The sequence below is a fragment of the Oncorhynchus mykiss genome, chromosome 1 (assembly GCF_057628025.1).
Source record: "Oncorhynchus mykiss isolate SJ-2025 chromosome 1, ASM5762802v1, whole genome shotgun sequence".
Lineage (NCBI taxonomy): Eukaryota > Metazoa > Chordata > Actinopteri > Salmoniformes > Salmonidae > Oncorhynchus > Oncorhynchus mykiss.
This window is the reverse complement of record NC_143022.1, coordinates 62,617,816-62,637,457: the sequence shown is the minus strand read 5'-3', so window position 1 is coordinate 62,637,457 and position 19,642 is coordinate 62,617,816. Positions and strand designations below refer to the sequence as shown.

General features: G+C 42.4%; 2 protein-coding genes across 2 annotated transcripts in view; both read left to right on the top strand.

The window, feature by feature from the left end:
- The window catches only part of rassf4a (Ras association domain family member 4a), a 68,411-nt gene extending 50,100 nt beyond the window's left edge, over positions 1 to 18,311 (top strand). Inside the window, exons 4-11 of the mRNA XM_021606291.3 lie at positions 3,419 to 3,534; positions 3,608 to 3,690; positions 7,337 to 7,500; positions 9,358 to 9,459; positions 9,558 to 9,609; positions 9,733 to 9,854; positions 12,024 to 12,121; positions 17,894 to 18,311. Coding sequence (XP_021461966.1) covers positions 3,419 to 3,534; positions 3,608 to 3,690; positions 7,337 to 7,500; positions 9,358 to 9,459; positions 9,558 to 9,609; positions 9,733 to 9,854; positions 12,024 to 12,121; positions 17,894 to 17,963 — 807 coding nt within the window. The 3' untranslated portion in view covers positions 17,964 to 18,311. The remainder of the gene's footprint in view (positions 1 to 3,418; positions 3,535 to 3,607; positions 3,691 to 7,336; positions 7,501 to 9,357; positions 9,460 to 9,557; positions 9,610 to 9,732; positions 9,855 to 12,023; positions 12,122 to 17,893) is intronic.
- A 738-nt stretch (positions 18,312 to 19,049) lies between these two features.
- The window catches only part of paox (polyamine oxidase), a 34,050-nt gene continuing 33,457 nt past the window's right edge, over positions 19,050 to 19,642 (top strand). Inside the window, exon 1 of the mRNA XM_090235690.1 lies at positions 19,050 to 19,127. The gene's annotated coding sequence lies outside the window, so the exon portion shown is untranslated. The remainder of the gene's footprint in view (positions 19,128 to 19,642) is intronic.

The following is a 19,642-nucleotide window of genomic DNA, read 5'->3' as shown; positions in this document are numbered from 1 at the left end:
TAATATCCCAGGGAGTTATGTATACTGTAGCTAAGAAAGTAATACTAAATGTATGTTGTGTAGTAAGATATTAGTAGCCCATGTGCCTCACCCTAATAATTTGGTCTGTTTAACCCTCAATTTCGCTTACTGTTCTGACTTGGTGGTGCACATGCAGCCTATAACCTGTTTTAGAGAAATGTAATCATCAAATATTGTAAGAGCTTTCATTGTCTGCTTAAATGCCCCCTTTTATTTATTCTACGGTCCTGACTTGGTGTACAGGGAGAACACTAAGAATGGCCCATGTTCTGAATTCTGTCGCTGGACATTTCAAAAGTGCTAAACAAATAGTTATATTGACTAGCTCGCTCATTAATGTCTTAATCAAAATTACAGATTGCCTCTTATCCGATTGTCGTCCCCTACATTATTGCAGTTTCCATAGACCACCACCATAAGGGGAGAGAGAGCTACTCAGATTCACTGGCTACTCTGTCAGGATGACTTATCAACAGTGCTTAGACATTTAACTGAAATTTCTGTAATTTTTCTGTTTTTAAACAACTATTTTACCAACTTCAGTTCAATTATTTGATTTCCATTTTGTTATTTTTTCATCTGTGAGTTCAATTCGCACAGTTTCTCTAGAGATAAATCGGATCAAGCCTGAACTGTGCGATGTTATAGGGAGTTGTAGTTTGTAACAGGATAATATTCAACATAGTTTAGCTCATAAAACGTGGTAATTAACTACAATGAGCATAATCCATTGCGCATATACTTTACCTGTATGTGTTTATTTTATTACTGCTATGGAACAGAGAAGAATGCGCTATCGTGAGGTGATATAGAAAGCAGCGGTTGCTTCCCGAGGTAACTCTACCTGAAAATACACAATCTAAGTGATTGATAGTTGGTATTTAGCGTTCATAAAAGTATGCATTATTTACTTTGAAGAACTACAAAATAGTGATTTTGTCAGACAGCACAGGCAGCAGTTCTATAGAGATGAGATGATGACTTGGAATGAAATAATAGTCATCAAATAAAACAAATGAAATATACAACAACTCACATATTTTATTGAAGTAAAGAAATGTGAATAAATTATGGTTAATAAGTGATAAGGAGTATAATGGGCAGTTACTACAATCATGGGACTTTATTGTGTTATTCTGTGTTGTTACAGCATTCAACCCACATAATGCAAAGTGTATTTAATGTTTTTTTTTTTTTTTTACTGAAGTTGATAACGGTCGAAATTTCGTTCAATCAAACTGACAGCGAACAGGCCTCAAAAAGCACTAATCGCTCAGCACTATTTATCAGCGACACAGAGAACAGAATCTCAGAAGTAAAATTTGTTTCAGACAGTGGTTGAAGTGGACTGAAATGGGTGCCAGCACTCGTTTTGGGTGCCGGTACTGTGCCAATATTTTTTATCTGCCGATAATCACGCAGTAGATAATTTAAGGTGCCAGTACTCAGTACCGGTGTGTTCCGGCCGAAATCAGGCACTTGTATCACATTTGGATTTATCTTGCTCTCAGTTTGGAATCTTTAGTATTGTCGTGCCCTGACCTGAGAGAGCCTTTTTATGTCTCTATTTTGGTTTGGTCAGGGTGTGATTTGGGTGGGCATTCTAATGTTTTGTTTTCTATGTTTCTTTATTTCTATGTTTTGGCCGGGTATGGTTCTCAATCAGGGACAGCTGTCTATCGTTGCCTCTGATTGGGAATCATACTTAGCCCTTTTTTCCCTCCTTTCAGTGTGGGTAGTTATCTTTGTTAGTGGCACTATAGCACTGTAAGCGTCATGGTTGTTTCTTTGTTTGTTGGCGACATTTTAAATAAAAAGGAAAATGTACGCTCACCACGCTGCGCTTTGGTCCACCTCTTTCGATGGCCGTGACAAGTATTCCTAAAATATATTATATGTAGATCTTGATGCATTAAATATGCAAACATGAAATGTGAAGTTCATGTCTATTATCTACTTAAACCTGTAAACCTGTAAACCATTTCTCAGCCGCGTAGCCACCGCTTTAAATTCGTTAAAAACGTTTTTATGGTCTCTATTGGGGCGGCAGGGTAGCCTAGTGGTTAAGAGCGTTGGACTAGTAACCGGAAGGTTGCAAGTTCAAGCCACCGAGCTGAAGAGGTACAAATCTGTCGTTCTGCCCCTCAACAGGCAGTTAACCCACTGTTCCTAGGCCGTCATTGAAAACAATAATTTGTTCTTAACTGACTTGCCTAGTTAAATAAAGGTTAAATTAAAATTGTCTAACCATTCGTGACGTCAGGCTTATCGTCATCCTACTTGGTCTGATGTGAATTTCGTCACAAGGTTTTTTTTCTAGGCCCTAAAATCACATTTTATCTTCTCACAAATAGTTTCATATTTAATCATATAAGTTTTACAACATTTAGATATTTAGACATTTAGATATATGACATTTAGATATTTAGACATATATATATATATATATATATATGACATATATATTGTGAAAGCTCTTAAAGTTACAATGTTTACATTACAATGTCTCTCATGATATCACAAAACAATAAATGTTGGACATGATTATTCTTTAAATAGCCACAAACCATTCCAAATGTTTAGATTACAGAAATATTGTTTCATTATCCAATCTTGGATGTTACTGTACAACAAAATCTCTCTGTTGTAACAAAGGGATTTTCAACTTCCATTTCTGCAGAGTGGGAGAGAGTTCCTGCAAGGTATACAACTCTGGTGGGAGAGAGGAGGGGTGCTGATCTGGCAGCTATGATCCTCACTCAAGAGGGAAAGTCATGACACGGTCCTCATGAGAGCCAGTTTCATCATAACGCTTGATGGTTTTTGAAACTGCAATTGAACAAACTTTCAAAGTTCTTGAAAATGTCCATGTTGACTGACCTTCATGTCTTAAAGTAATGATGCACTGGGATGGAGACTGAGAGAATTACTGTGCTTGGTGGGCCAGGACCTCCAAGGTCTCAGTGATGGTGGGGAGGTGAGTTAGGGGCAGAAGCAGCCATCTATGCTTCATATTACAGAGGAGAGAGAGGAGAGACAGGAGGGTTAGAGATCTGTGTGTTGTGTTTGTAAGACAATTACTAAATTAGAGGAATGATAGTATCAATGAGTCGCGAGGACTCACGTGTGTCTTTTTCCTTACTATTACCATTACCATTACCATTCTATATTCCAACATCTACGTATGTTGGAAAACCCACATGGATAGTAGGATCTATGGAATTTTCTATGGTGAAATTCTCTGAGACTGACAGACCTGTAGCTGGTCCGAAGAGCAAGTGTGTGACCGGCCACACGACCGTGTGTGATTGAGTGAGAGAATGAGTAGAACATGAGCCAGCAAGTTTTATACAGACACACCGTGTGTGTGTGTGTGTGTGTGTGTGTGTGTGTGTAGGAGGAGCAAGCACTGGTCATCGAGGGGTTGTTGAATATCTACTGGGGTCTGCGGCGACCAATCAGACTGCAGATGCACGACGACAACGAGAGACTCCACTATGGAGGAGTCAACAGGTACACACACACACACAAATGCACTAAGCCTATGTGAGTGCCAATCAGTTATGTCAATAATTTGTGTTTGTAGGAATGAGAGATCCCAGGTTCTTCCAAAGCAGACAGAATCTAACAACAACATACTCGACAGAACTACTGACCCTGCCTTGACCAGTAAGTACACACACACAGACATTTACATTTTAGTAATTTAGCAGACGCTCTTATTCAGAGCCACTTACAGTTATTGCATTCATCTTAAGATACATTTTATACAAAAGTATGTGGACACCGCTTCAAATTAGTGGATTCCGCTATTTCAGCCACACCCGTTGCTGACAGGTGTATAAAATCGAAAACCAAGCTATGCAATCTCCATAGACAAACATTGGCAGTAGAATGGCCTTACTGAAGAGCTCGGTGACTTTCAACGTGGCACCGTCATAAGATGCCACCAAGTCAGTTCGTCACATTTCTTCACTGCTAGAGCTGCCCCGTTCAACTGTAAGTGCTGTTATTGTGAAGGAGAAACAACGGCTCAGCCACTAAGTGATAGCCATACAAGCTCGCAGAACAGGACTGCCGAGTGCTGAAGCACGTACTGCGTAAAAATCATCTGTCCTTGCTTTCAACACTTACTACCGAGTTCCAAACTGCCTCCGGAAGCTATGTCAGCACAAGAACTGTTCGTCGGGAGCTTCATGAAAGGGGTTTCCATGGCTGAGCAGCTGCACACAAGCATAAGATCACCAAGCGCAATGCCAAGAGTCGGCTGGAGTGGTGTAAAGCTCGCCGCCATTGGACTCTGGAGCAGTAGAAACACATTCTCTGGAGTGATGAATCACTCATCACCATCTGGCAGTCCAACGAACAAATCTGGGTTTGGCGGATGCCAGGAGAATGCTACCTGCCCAAATGCATAGTGCCAACTGGAAAGTTTGGTGGAGGACGAATAATGGTCTGGGGCTGTTTTTCATGGTTCGGGCTAGGCCCCTTAATTCCAGTGAAGGGAAATCTTAATGCTACAGCATACAATTACATTCTAGACGCTTCTGTGCTTCCAACTTTTTGGAGAAGGCCCTTTCCTGTTTCAGCATGACAATGCCCCCATGCACAAAGTGAGGTCCATACAGAAATGGTTTGTTGAGATCAGTGTTGAAGAACTTGACTGGCCTGCACAGAGCCCTGACCTCAACCCCATGGAACACCTTTGGGATGAATTGGAACACTGTCTGCGAGCCAGGCCTAATTGCCCAACATCAGTTCCCGACCTTGCTGATGCTCTTGTGGCTGAATGGAAGCAAGTCCCCGCAGCAATGTTCCAACATCTAGTGGAAAGCCTTCCCAGAAGAGTGGAGGCTGTTATAGCAGCAAAGAAGGACCAACTCCATATTAATGCCCATGATTTTGGAATGAGATGTTCGACTAGCAGGTGTCCACATACTTTTGTTCACGTAATGTAGCTAAGTCAGACAAACACATATCACAGTCATAAGTACGTTTGTCCTCCATAAGTAGTTATCAGCAGTCAGAGCAACAACAAATACAATAAGTCAACAGTGAGTCTTTTTTTTGTGGGGTGGGTGGGGAGGTCAGTGTGAGAAGGGGGTGTGGGGGGGTTGCTGTGGGATTATTTAAGATACTCTTTGAAGAGGTAGGGTTTCAGTTGTTTTCAGAAGATGGGCAGGGACTCTGCTGTCCTAGCTTCAGGGGGAAGCTGGTTCCACCATTGGGGTGCCCGGACAGAAAAGAGCTTGGACTGGGCAGAGTGGAGAGGGAGCTGACCCCCCGCTGGGGTGGGAGGGCCAAGAGACCAGAGGTGGCAGAACAGAGTGATCAATCGGTTTGGGGTGTAGGTTTTGAGCATAGCCTGATGGTAGGGTGGGACAGCTCCTCTTGCCGCACCATAGGCAAGACCATAAGTATCATGGTCTTGTAGGGGATGCGAGCTTTGACTGGAAGCCAGTGGAGTGTGCGGAAGAGCAGGGTGACATGGGAAAACTTTGGAAGGTTGAACACCAGGCGTGCTGCAGCGTTCTGGATAAGTTGCATGGGTTTGATGGCACAAGGCAGGAGCCCAGCCAACAGTGAGCTGCAGAAGTCCAGGCGGGAGATGACAAGTGCCTGGATTAGGACCTACGCCGCTTACTATGTGAGGTAGGGTCGTACTCTGGGCATTAACCTGCAGGAGGGAGTCACTGCTTTGATGTTTACAGAGAACGACAGGGTTTTGTCCAGGGTCATGCCAGGGTTTTGTCCAGCCTTTTTCTAAAATCGTTTTTTTCCCACATCAATCTACACACAATGCCCTATAATGACAAATCAAAAAATGTTTTTTAGAATGGAATATATCACATTTACATAACTATTTAGATCCTTTAGTCACTACTTTCTTGAAGCACCTGTAGCAACGATTCCAGCCTTGAGTCTTCTTGGGTATGAGGCTGCAAGCTTGGCACACCTGATTTGTGGAGTTTCTCCCATTCTTCTCTGCAGATCCTCTCAAGCTTTGTCAGGTTGGATGGGGAGCGTTGCTGCACAGCTATTTTCCGGTCTCTCCAGAGATGTTTCATCGTGTTCAAGTCCGGGCTCTGGCTGGGCCACTCAAGGACATGCAAAGACTTGTCCTGAAGCCACTCCTGCATTGTTTTGGTTGTGTGCTTAGTGTCGTTGTCCTGTTGGAAGGTGAACCTTCACCCCAGTCTGAGATCCTAAGAGATCTGGAGCAGCTTTTCATCAAGGATCTCTCTGTACTTTTCTCCGTTCATCTTTCCCTCGATCCTGACTTGTCTCCCAGTCCCTACCGCTGAAAAACATCCCCAAAGCATGATGCCGCCACCACCATGCTTCACCGTAGGGATGGTGCCAGGTTTCTTTCAGACGTGACGCTTGGCATTCAGGCAAAATAGTTTAATCTTGGTTTCATCAGACCAGAGAATCTTGTTTCTCATGGTCTGAGAGTCCATAGGTGGCTTTTGGCAAACTCCAAGCGTGCTGGCATGTGCCTTTTACTGAGGAGTGGCTTCCGTCTGGCCACTCTACCATAAAGGCCTGATTGGTGGAGTGCTGCAGAGATGGTTGTCCTTCTGGAAGTTTCTCCCATCTCCACAGAGGAACTCTAGAGCTCTGTCAGAGTGACCATTGGGTTCTTGGTCACCTCCATAACCAAGGCCCATCTCCCCCAATTGCTCAGTTTGGACGGGCGGCCAGGTCTAGGAAGAGTCGTGGTGGTTCCAAAGTTCTTCCATTTAAGAATGATGGTGTCCACTGTGTTCTTGGGGACCTGCAGAAATGTTTTGTTACCCTTGCCCAGATCTGTCCCAGAGCTCTACGGACAATTCCTTCAACCTCATGGCTTGGGTTTTGCTCTGACATGGGCTGTCAACTGTGGGACCTTATACTGTATAGGTAAATAGGCAGCACCTGAGCTCATGGAGTCTCATAGCAAAGGGTCTGAATACTTATGTAAATACGGTATTTCTGTTATTTAAAAAAAAAAAAAAATTGCAAACATTTCTAAAAACCTGTTTTGCTTTGTCATTATATGATATTGTGTGTAGATTGTTGTGGAAAAACATTTATTTAATCAATTTTAGAATAAGGTTGTAACGTAACAAAATGTGGAAATAGTCAAGGGGTCGGAATACTTTCCGAAGGTCCTGTACATATCTATAAATACAATAACAGTATTATGGCCTGTACAGACACTGTATAAACATTACTTTTGAGTTGGAGTATGGGGGGGGGGGGGGGGGGTGATGAGGGTAAGGAGGAGGAGCAGCAGGAAGAGGAAGTTCTAATTCTTTGTTCTCTCCCTCAGGTAGTCTGGAGGAGGACGATGAGGAGGTCCCCCAGCTGCTGCGAACCAGGAGTGATGCCTCCTTCATGGGGGTCACCAGAAGGTCAAAGACACACGCACACTCCGACCTGCAGCACTTACGCTCACACAGATTCTCCATCAATGGACACTTCTATAACCACAAGGTAACACATGCATATGTACGCACACACACACACATACAGTGCCTTGCGAAAGTATTCGGCCCCCTTAAGTTAATACTTTGTAGCGCCACCTTTTGCTGCGATTACAGCTGTAAGTCGCTTGGGGTATGTCTATCAGTTTTGCACATCGAGAGACTGATATTTTTTCCCATTCCTCCTTGCAAAACAACTCGAGCTCAGTGAGGTTGGATGGAGAGCATTTGTGAACAGCAGTTTTCAGTTCTTTCCACAGATTCTCGATTGGATTCAGGTCTGGACTTTGACTTGGCCATTCTAACACCTGGATATGTTTATTTTTGAACCATTCCATTTTAGATTTTGCTTTATGTTTTGGATCATTGTCTTGTTGGAAGACAAATCTCCGTCCCAGTCTCAGGTCTTTTGCAGACTCCATCAGGTTTTCTTCCAGAATGGTCCTGTATTTGGCTCCATCCATCTTCCCATCAATTTTAACCATCTTCCATGTCCCTGCTGAAGAAAAGCAGGCCCAAACCATGATGCTGCCACCACCATGTTTGACAGTGGGCATGGTGTGTTCAGGGAGATGAGCTGTGTTGCTTTTACGCCAAACATAACGTTTTGCATTGTTGCCAAAAAGTTCAATTTTGGTTTTATCTGACCAGAGCACCTTCTTCCACATGTTTGGTGTGTCTCCCAGGTGGCTTGTGGCAAACTTTAAACAACACTTTTTATGGATATCTTTAAGAAATGGCTTTCTTCTTGCCACTCTTCCATAAAGGCCAGATTTGTGCAATATACGACTGATTGTTGTCCTATGGACAGAGTCTCCCACCTCAGCTGTAGATCTCTGCAGTTCATCCAGAGTGATCATGGGCCTCTTGGCTGCATCTCTGATCAGTCTTCTCCTTGTATGAGCTGAAAGTTTAGAGGGACGGCCAGGTCTTGGTAGATTTGCAGTGGTCTGATACTCCTTCCATTTCAATATTATCTCTTGCACAGTGCTCCTTGGGATGTTTAAAGCTTGGGAAATCTTTTTGTATCCAAATCCGGCTTTAAACTTCTTCACAACAGTATCTCGGACCTGCCTGGTGTGTTCCTTGTTCTTCATGATGCTCTCTGCGCTTTTAACGGACCTCTGAGACTATCACAGTGCAGGTGCATTTATACGGAGACTTGATTACACACAGGTGGATTGTATTTATCATCATTAGTCATTTAGGTCAACATTCGATCATTAAGAGATCCTCACTGAACTTCTGGAGAGAGTTTGCTGCACTGAAAGAAAAGGGGCTGAATAATTTTGCACGCCCAATTTTTCAGTTTTTGATTTGTTAAAAAAGTTTTAAATATCCAATACATGTCGTTCCACTTCATGATTGTGTCCCACTTGTTGTTGATTCTTCACAAAAAAATACAGTTTTATATCTTTATGTTTGAAGCCTGAAATGTGGCAAAAGGTCGCAAAGTTCAAGGTGGCCGAATACTTTCGCAAGGCACTGTAGCTGCCCATTTTCAGGAGATATCTGAAAACCTACCTCTTCAAAAAGTATCTTGATTAATCCCACTAACACTCGCACTTGTCTTTTCTTACTATAGCACTGACTTTGCTGATATCTGCTTTATTTATGCATATTTGTTTTTACTTACTATGACTGTGATACGTGGAGGTCTCACCTAGTTGCCTTTAGATGAATGCAGTAACTGCACATACTTCTCTCTGATTAACAGAGTCTGCTAAATTACTGAAATGTAAATGTAAATTATATTGTTCCTCAAAGATCCGTTTTGGGCCCACTGCCCTTTTCACTGTATATATTTGCTATGTATGTGTGTGTATTTGTGTGTGTGTGTGTGCACTCGTGCATGTGTTCTCGCCAGACATCAGTATTTACTCCAGCGTTTGGGTCGGTCACTAACGTCCGAGTCAACAGCTCCATGACAACACTACAGGTCCTCAACCTGCTGCTACAAAAGTTCAGAGTGAGTTATACACACACATTTTAGCACACACTCACACAATACACACACACTAGTTTCTCAGATGTGATTGTCATGTTTCTGACTCTCTGTGTCTCCAGGTGGAGAATAAATCAGATGAGTTTGTTCTCTACATGGTCCATGAGTCTGGTGGTAAGTGACCACATCTCGTTCTTTTGTGCCGTGTGTGTGTGTTTATGCTTGGGTATGTATGGAATAGTATATTTATGTGTGTGTGTGTGTGTGTGTGTGTGTGTGTGTGTGTGTGTGTTGCAGAAAGAACCCCATTGAAGGACAGTGCGTATCCTCTGGTGTACCGTGTGCTTCATGGACCCTGTGAGAAGATCTCCAAAATCTTTATTATGGAGACGGATCTTGGGGAGGAGGTCACACATGACGTGAGCCTGCACTCTTTCTCTCTCTCTCTTTCATACTGTATGTGTATTCTAAGAGGTTGGATCTCCATGTTGTGGTGGCCCTCCAAATACAGACACAAAGCGATATCCCAGTGACATAATCAGTGGTATTTGATCTAATGGAATGCTGATGATAGACTTCCCTGTTAGGACTGTATTAACATTTGGGGCAGTGGCTGTTTAATTGCAGACTGTTATTGCAGCTGCTACAGTATTGTTGACAGTGAATATATCCCTCTGTTCAGCGTAATGTTAGGCTCAAATTGAAATACTGTTATTGTTGTTTTTCCAATACAGCTGTGTCATCATAGTTATGTGGGTGCATTGTATTTATCTTCAGCTTAATGGGACTCTGGTGCACTGTGTGGACTTGCAAATAAACATGTAGTAGCTCTTTCCTGCAATCAAATGCCCTAGTGGCCTCATAGGTGGAATGTTATTCAAATTTTTCATAATTTGATAATTAATCAACATTATTTCAAAAACCAAAAAGTCTGTTGTCATTATTTCAGAAACGCCGGTGTTTCTATGTCAAGCGGTTTTGTTCTATTTCAGTCTTCTGTGATGTAAACTCAGCAAAAAAAGAAATGTCCTCTCACTGTCAACTGCATTTATTTTCAGCAAACGTAACATGTGTAAATATTTGTATGTACATATCAAGATTCAAAAACGGAGACAAAAGCTGAACAAGTTCCACAGACATGTGACTAACAGAAATGGAATAATGTGTCCCTGATGTGTCAAAATAATAATGTGTCCCTGGGGGTCAAAATCAAAAGTAGTAGTCAGTATCTGGTGTGGCCACCAGCTGCATTAAGTACTACAGTGCATCTCCTCCTCATAGACTGCACAAGATTTTTAACATCTCACAGTTCTTGCTGTGAGATGTTACCCCACTCTTCCACCAAGGCACCTGCAACCCTGACATTTCTATGGGGGGAATGGCCTTAGCCCTCACCCTCCGATCCAACAGGTCCCAGATGTGCTCAATGAGATTGAGATCCGGGCTCTTTGCTGGCCATGGCGGAACACTGACATTCCTGTCAGGAAATCACGCACAGAACGAGCAGTATGGCTGGTGGCATTGTCATGCTGGAGGGTCATGTCAGGATGAGCCTGCAGGAAGGGTACCACATGAGAGAGGAGGATGTCTTCCCTGTAACGCACAGCTTTGAGATTGCCTGCAATGACAACATGCTCAGTCCGATGATGCTGTGACACATTGCCCCAGACCATGACGGACCCTCCAACTTCAAATCAATCCCGCTCCAGAGTACAGGCCTCGGTGTAACGCTCATTCTTTCGACGATAAACGCGAATCCGACCATCACCCCTGGTGAGACAAAACCGCGACTCGTCAGATAAGAGCACTTTTTGAGCACTTTTTTACAGCAGGCCTACAAGCCCTCAGTCCAGCCTCTCTCAGCCTATTACGGACAGTCTGAGCACTGATGGAGTGATTGTGCATTCCCGGTGTAACTCGGGCAGTTGTTGTTACCATCCTGTACCTGTCCCGCAGGTGTGATGTTCGGATGTACCGATCCTGTGCAGCTGTTGTTACATGTGGTCTGCCACTGCGAGGACGATCAGCTGTCCGTCCCGTCTCCCAGTAGCGCTGTCTTATGCGTCTCACAGTACGGACATTGCAATTTATTTTGGTGTTTTTCAGAGTCAGTAGAAAGGCCTCTTTAGTGTCCTAAGTTTTCATAACTGTGACCTTAATTGCCTACAGTCTGTAAGCTGTTAGTGTCTTAACGACCGTTCCACAGGTGCATGTTCATTAATTGTTTATGGGTCATTGAACAAGCATGGGAAACAGTGTTTCAACCCTTTACAATGAAAATCTGTGAGGTTATTTGGATTTTTATGAATTATCTTTGAAAGACAGGGTCCTGCTTAGTTTATATGAAGTGTAATTTTGGGATGCGAACTCAAAATGTAATACATTTGAACTCTATATCTGACAGATCTGTCGTCATATAAACATATTTGATAAATGTTTATTTGCAAGTACATAGTGTGCAAGAGTCCAACCATTCTACTCTCATTTTGGCTTCTTCTACTCATGTGTAAAAAATAAATGATAGGCCTACTTAATGTTATGAGAAAATACTGCAGGTGTTATATGACAATACTTCTGTTTCTCCCCAGGTGGCTCAGTACATTAATTTTGAGATGCCAGTCCTGGATAGCTTTGTAGAGAAACTGAAAGAGGAAGAGGAGAGAGAGATTTCTAAACTGACCAGAAAGTAAGTATGTCACTCTTCACAACAAACAAGTTTACTTAAGGGGTTTGTTTGGTTTTTACGTGTTTTACGTGTTTTTAGTGTTCTTGAGCAACATTTCCTCTCGCAAAACAATTTCTGAACTGTGCAAAAAGTACTGTACAACACAATTTATGTTTTAACTTTCATTTAAAGGAAGTAAACATTGCAGAACGTGACACAATGGCTAGCTGCAGTATACAGAACTTGCCTTGGATAATGTGCTGTGCCATTGATACAGTTAGTTTGGTTAGAGGAAGATGTCTTGTAAAAGTTGAATGTTCATCTTGTCATTATTGTATATTGTTTCTATGGTTTGTCTTTTAGTGTGTTGTTAGTGTGTTATTTCTGTAAACATTGTGCTGAATAGAATGACTTTCATCCACCAACAAAATGTAATGTCCTACTGAACAACATTACTCTGTGTTGACAGGACACCTTAAGGAGGATATAAACTACAACACACACACACACACACACACACACCATCTCTGTGGTTCAGTTGTTAGGGCATGGCACTTGCAATGCAGGGTTGTGGGTTCGTTTCCCGAGGGAGACCAGTATGAAAAATGTCTCCACTCACTAATGTAGGTGGCTTTGGATAAGAGCATCTGCTAAATTACTTAAATGCTTATGTAATCCTGTCTGTAGCTTCAGTCAATCAAATGTATTTATAAAGCCAATCAATACAATTTATTTATAAAGCCCTTTTTAAATCAGCAGATGTCACAAAGTGCTTATACAGAAACCCAGCTTAAAACCCCAAAGAGCAAGCTAGGAAAAACTCCCTTGAAAGGTTGGAACATAGGAAGAAACATAGAGAGGAACCAGGCTCTGAGGGGTGGCCAGTCCTCTTCTGACTGTGCCGGTGGAGATTATAAGAGTACATAGCCATTAAGGCTAGATCGTTCTTCAAGGCACTTCTGCGGGCAGAACTTTCTAATCGACCTGGCCCGGGTATCCTGGAAGGATGCCTGGTTGTTCTTTAAAATTGCTTTCCTCATCAATTTAAATAAGCATGCCCCTTTCAAAAAATGTAGAACTAAGAATATATATAGCCCTTGGTTCATTCCAGACTTGACTGCCCTTGACCAGCACAAAAACACCCTGTGGCGAACTGCACTAGCAGAAAGTCAGGAACGAATACACACAGTCAGGAAAGCAAAGGCTAGCTTTTTTAAACAGAAATGTGCATCCCCTTCAGCACTAATTACACAATGTTTAGGGACAATGTAAAGTCCAGCTGCTCACTGCACTGAGACTAGGAAACACTGTCACCACTGATAAATCCACGATATTTCAATAAGCATTTCTCTATGGCTGGCCATGCTTGCCACCTGGCTACTCCAACCCCGGCCAACAGTTCTGTACACCCCACAGCAACTAGCCCAAGCCCCACCGGCATCTCCTTCACCCAAATCCAGACAGCTGATGTTCTAAAAGAGCTGCAAAATCTGGATCCCTACAAATCAGCTGGGCAAGACAATCTGGACCCTCTCTTCCTAAAATTAACTGCTGCCATTGTTGCAACCCCTATTAATAGTCTGTTTAACCTCTCTTTCGTATCGTCTGAGATTCCTAAAGATTGGAAAGCGGCCGCGGTCATCCCCCTCTTCAAATGGGGATACACTCTAGACCCAAACTGTTACAGACCTATATCCATCCTGCCCTGCCTTTCTAAAGTCTTCGAAAGCAAAGTGAAAAAACAGATCACTGACCAGTTAGAATCCCACCGTACCTTCTCCGCTATGCAACCTGGTTTTCGTGCTGGTCATGGGTGCACCTCTGCCCCGCTCAAGGTCCTAAACAATATCATAACCGCCATCGATAAAAGACAGTACTGTGGAGCCGTCTTCATCGACCTGGCCAAGGCTTTCGACTCTATCAATCACCATCTTATCGGCAGACTCAACAGCCTTGGTTTCTCTAATGACTGCCTCGCCTGGTTCACTAACTACTTCTCTGATAGAGTTCAGTGTGTCAAATCGGAGGGTCTGTTGTCTGGACCTCTGGCAGTCTCTATGGGGCCACAGGGTGCCACAGGGTTCAATTCTCGGGACGACTCTTTCCTCTGTATATATCAATGATGTCGCTCTTGCTGCTAATGATTCTATGATCCACCTCTACGCAGACGACACCATTCTGTATACATCTGGCCCTTCTTTGCACACTGTGTTAACAAACCTCCAAACAACTGTGACCTGTATGCTCTCGTTGGCTGGTCCTCGCTCTATATTCGTCGCCAAACCCATTGGCTCCAGGTCATCTTTAAGTCTTTGCTAGATATAGCTCCGCCATATCTCAGCTCACTGGTCACCATAGCACCCACCCATAGCACGCACTCCAGCAGGTCATCCCCAGCTGGTCATCCCCAAAGCCAACACCTCTGTCTGCCTTTCCTTCCAGTTCTCTGCTGCCAATGACCGGAACAAATTGCAAAAATCACTGAAGTTGGAGACATGCAGTGCCTTGCGAAAGTATTCGGCCCCCTTGAACTTTGCGACCTTTTGCCACATTTCAGGCTTCATACATAAAGATATAAAGCTGTATTTTTTTGTGAAGAATCAACAACAAGTGGGACACAATCATGAAGTGGAACGACATTTATTGGATATTTCAAACTTTTTTAACAAATCAAAAACTGAAAAATTGGGCGTGCAAAATTATTCAGCCCCTTTACTTTCAGTGCAGCAAACTCTCTCCAGAAGTTCAGTGAGGATCTCTGAATGATCCAATGTTGACCTAAATGACTAATGATGATAAATACAATCCACCTGTGTGTAATCAAGTCTCCGTATAAATGCACCTGCACTGTGATAGTCTCAGAGGTCCGTTAAAAGCGCAGAGAGCATCATGAAGAACAAGGAACACACCAGGCAGGTCCGAGATACTGTTGTGAAGAAGTTTAAAGCCGGATTTGGATACAAAAAGATTTCCCAAGCTTTAAACATCCCAAGGAGCACTGTGCAAGCGATAATATTGAAATGGAAGGAGTATCAGACCACCTCAAATCTACCAAGACCTGGCCGTCCCTCTAAACTTTCAGCTCAAACAAGGAGAAGACTGATCAGAGATGCAGCCAAGAGGCCCATGATCACTCTGGATGAACTGCAGAGATCTACAGCTGAGGTGGGAGACTCTGTCCATAGGACAACAATCAGTCGTATATTACACAAATCTGTCCTTTATGGAAGAGTGGCAAGAAGAAAGCCATTTCTTAAAGATATCCATAAAAAGTGTTGTTTAAAGTTTGCCACAAGCCACCTGGGAGACACACCAAACATGTGGAAGAAGGTGCTCTGGTCAGATGAAACCAAAATGGAACTTTTTGGCAACAATGCAAGACGTTATGTTTGGCGTAAAAGCAACACAGCTCATCACCCTGAACACACCATCTCCACTGTCAAACATGGTGGTGGCAGCATCATGGTTTGGGCCTGCTTTTCTTCAGCAGGGACAGGGAAGATGGTTAAAATTGATGGGAAGATGGATGGAGCCAAATACAGGACCATTCTGGAAGAAAACCTGATGGAGTCTGCAAAAGACCTGAGACTGGGACGGAGATTTGTCTTCCAACTAGACAATGATCCAAAACATAAAGCAAAATCTACAATGGAATGGTTCAAAAATAAACATATGCAGGTGTTAGAATGGCCAAGTCAAAGTCCAGACCTGAATCCAATCGAGAATCTGTGGAAAGAACTGAAAACTGCTGTTCACAAATGCTCTCCATCCAACCTCACTGAGCTCGAGCTGTTTTGCAAGGAGGAATGGGAAAAAATTTCTCTCGATGTGCAAAACTGATAGAGACATACCCCAAGCGACTTACAGCTGTAATCGCAGCAAAAGGTGGCGCTACAAAGTATTAACTTAAGGGGGCTGAATAATTTTGCACGCCCAATTTTTCAGTTTTTGATTTGTTAAAAAAGTTTGAAATATCCAATAAATGTCGTTCCACTTCATGATTGTGTCCCACTTGTTGTTGATCCTTCACAAAAAAATACAGTTTTATATCTTTATGTTTGAAGCCTGAAATGTGGCAAAAGGTCGCAAAGTTCAAGGGGGCCGAATACTTTCCCAAGGCACTGTATATCTCCCTCACTAACTTTAAGCGTCAGCTGTCAGAGAAGCTTACCGATCGCTGCAGCTGTACATAGCCCATCTGTAAATAGCCCATCCGTAAATAGCCCGTCCAACCAACTACCTACCTTATCCCCATATTTGTTTTTGTTTTTCTGATCTTTTGCACACCTGTATTTCTACTTTCACATCCTCATCTGGTCATATATCACTCCAGTGTAAATTTCTAAATTGTAATTACTCTTTATTGCCTTATCTCCTTACTTCATTTGCACACACTGTATACAGATTTTTCTATTGTGTTATTGACTGTAGGTTTGTTTATTCCATGTGTAACTCTGTGTTGTTGTTTTTGTCGCACTCCTTTGCTTTATCTTGGCCAGGTCGCAGTTGTAAATGAGAACTTGTTCTCAACTGGCCTACCTGGTTAAATAAAGGTGAAATAAAGAAATACAATTTTAAAAAATTAAAAGATGTTCAAACATTCATAGATGACGAACATGGTCAACTAATAATCAGAGTGGTTGTTGAGGGTGCAACAGGTCAGCACCTCAGGAGTAAATGTCAGCTGGCTTTTCATAGCCGAGCATTCAGAGGTTCAGACAGCAGGTGTGGTAAAGAGAGACAAAGAGGGAGAGTATCCGGCCATCAGACTGCTGAACAGCCATCCTGTAGTTAGTGAGAGTAGTAAGTAGTATGAGACAAAGATAGACTCACTTACACAAAACACACACAGACACCTTATACACATGCAGTCTCCGAAGACACACACGCATACGCCAATACACAAACACACACAGCCAATGCTGCTGTCCCATGTATGAGACATTATTCTAATATATTTCACTACTGTACATAATTGTATTTTTGTTTGTTTATACACACTGCATATTTATTGAACCTTTATTTATTAACTAAGCAAGTCAGTTAAGAACAAATTCTTATTTACAATGGCGGCCTACACCGGCCAAATCCGGGTGACACTGGGCCAATTGTGTCTGTCGCCCTATGGGACTCCCAATCACGGCCTGTTGTGATACAACCTGGAATTGAACCAGGGTGTCTGTAGTGACGCCACGAGAACTGAGATGCAGTGCCTTTAACCGCTGTGCCACTCAGGGTCCCATATTTATATACTGGATTCTTATTTATATACTGGATTATATACCGGATTCTTATTAATATACTGTATTCTTCACATAGTTCATTCTAATATTCTACCACTGTACATAATTGCATTTTTGTTACACTGTTTATACACACCGTGTATTTATATACTGGATTCTTGACATAGCTCACTGTAATATTTATACTGCTGTACATATCAATCTTAGTAGGTAGTTTTGGTGTATATTCGCATAGATTGCATTTTGGATAACTGGTACAGTGTTATTTGGGTTTTCAACTGGATTTGCCTGACATTTGTTATTTCTTGATTCTAGTTTTTGATTATTATTTGTGTACTTTTTAAACATTTTTACTGAACTGTAACACAGGAACTAGTAACACATGCATTTCGCTGCACCCGCTATGACATCTGCTAAACTCTGGACGCAACCAATAAGCTTTTATTTGTAGATGCCTTTAGGAGAATATAAACATGAAATCAGTTTTTGTCAAAGTGTAATAAGGCCACTACCATTCACCACCATACCGTGTGTGTGTGTGTGTCCATAGGTACAGCGCACTGAAGTCCATGATTCTACAGCAGCTGGAGGGCATCACTGACACTACTGACCGAGTCTGAGGGTGTGTGTGTGTGTGTGTGTGTGTGTGTGTGCGTGCGTGTTCACAGGACCATTACACTGTTACAGTGAGAGGAAGTCAAGCAGAATGTTTGAGCACTGAGACCTTTCTTCATGTACAACTACAGTTGAACCATAGCATGTGCAGCTTTTTCTAGTAATGAAAACTACAGACATGATGAAAGCTTTCTACCGTAGTGAATGTAATGTAAACAGCAATAAGAATGCAATACTGCCACATCTTGCATCAATGTTTGTCACTTCGCAAATTAACTGTATTCATAGAATTTGTAACTTTTTTGCTACTGTATTGTCTATGATTGAATACATTCCATTGATCTTGTTGTTTACTATTGTTGGTAAAATACTGATTCCTGTATGTCTTAGAGGTCAAGGTCTTCTAAAACTGAGCTTTCCTCGAAAGGCAACATTTCTGTCAAGGCCAATTTCTAATTTAGCCACTGTAACAGATTATAAGAGAGCTACAGGGCGTGCAGGCTTTTTTTCCCCCAGCTCTGCACGTCTAACACACATCTCCAGCACCAGAGTTGGAAACCCTGGCCTAAACTTGTGTTCACATAAGTATGCTGCAGGGTTAGCAGACCTGTAAGGCCCATACTGTATTTTACCACACAGATAAAACACACACACACCTCATTGTTCTCCCACAGAAAGGGGTAGAGTTGTTTCCAGGGTGACTGAAGCAGAGTTAGTATTGTTCTGAGAGTGAGTGACCCTCTCCACCTGTGTGTGTGTGTGTGTGTGTGTGTGTGTTAGAGAGAAAGTATTGGCTAGCCCATCAGGGTTATACAGCAGGGGGGTGGGGATAATATATATTTTCACACACACAAACACAAAGCATTTCACTGTATGTAAAAAAGACAGGAGAGTTTTAGTTTGCAATTATATACAGTTGAAAAAATATGACCGTTTGGATTCCCTTTTCAATGGTTCATCACAGATCCGCTATAACGTGTGAAAGACAGAAAATAAAAAAGTGTTGTCATATTTAGCAGCGGCAGCTCGAGGAAGCTGCAGGGTTAACTCCGGTGTAGATGACCTTTGTTCAACCATCCTTATCTTGAGAGATCACATTCTGTTGCAGATTTCACACGGCCCCCCTGTTATAGCGGATCTGGTGAAAAAGCACTTCACTGAAAATGACGGTAATGTATTATTACGCTCCATATTGTTATTATGCTATTTTTCTGCATTTAGTATTAAACAGTAGTGTGGTCTGGTGCCAAATTAACGTTGTATTTGAAGAATATAATAGAATATAGTGAATAGAAGTATCCACATACAGTCACCATATTCAGTGTTTTGGGGAAAGTAGAGTAGTCAGAAATCAACCAGACACATTTAATGATTGATGACTGCGCGATAGGTCTGACATATTGGAATTATCGTCCCACTTCTCCTGACCCCATTGACAGTCTGAGAGAGGAATAAATCTGTCCACAAGGTTTTACTCGGCCCTAAATCGGACCTTTGCCCCTGTCCTAGCTACCACCAAAGATATTTATAACTAACCTTAACTGCTCCTTGTTCTATCTGTGCTACTGTCGTTGCCACCGCCTCTTCTTCTTCTGTCGGATTTATCGGAGGTTAACATCCAACGTTATGGTGCATTACTGCAACCTACTGTAATGGAGTGGCCCCCAACTCCTAGCTTAAAAAT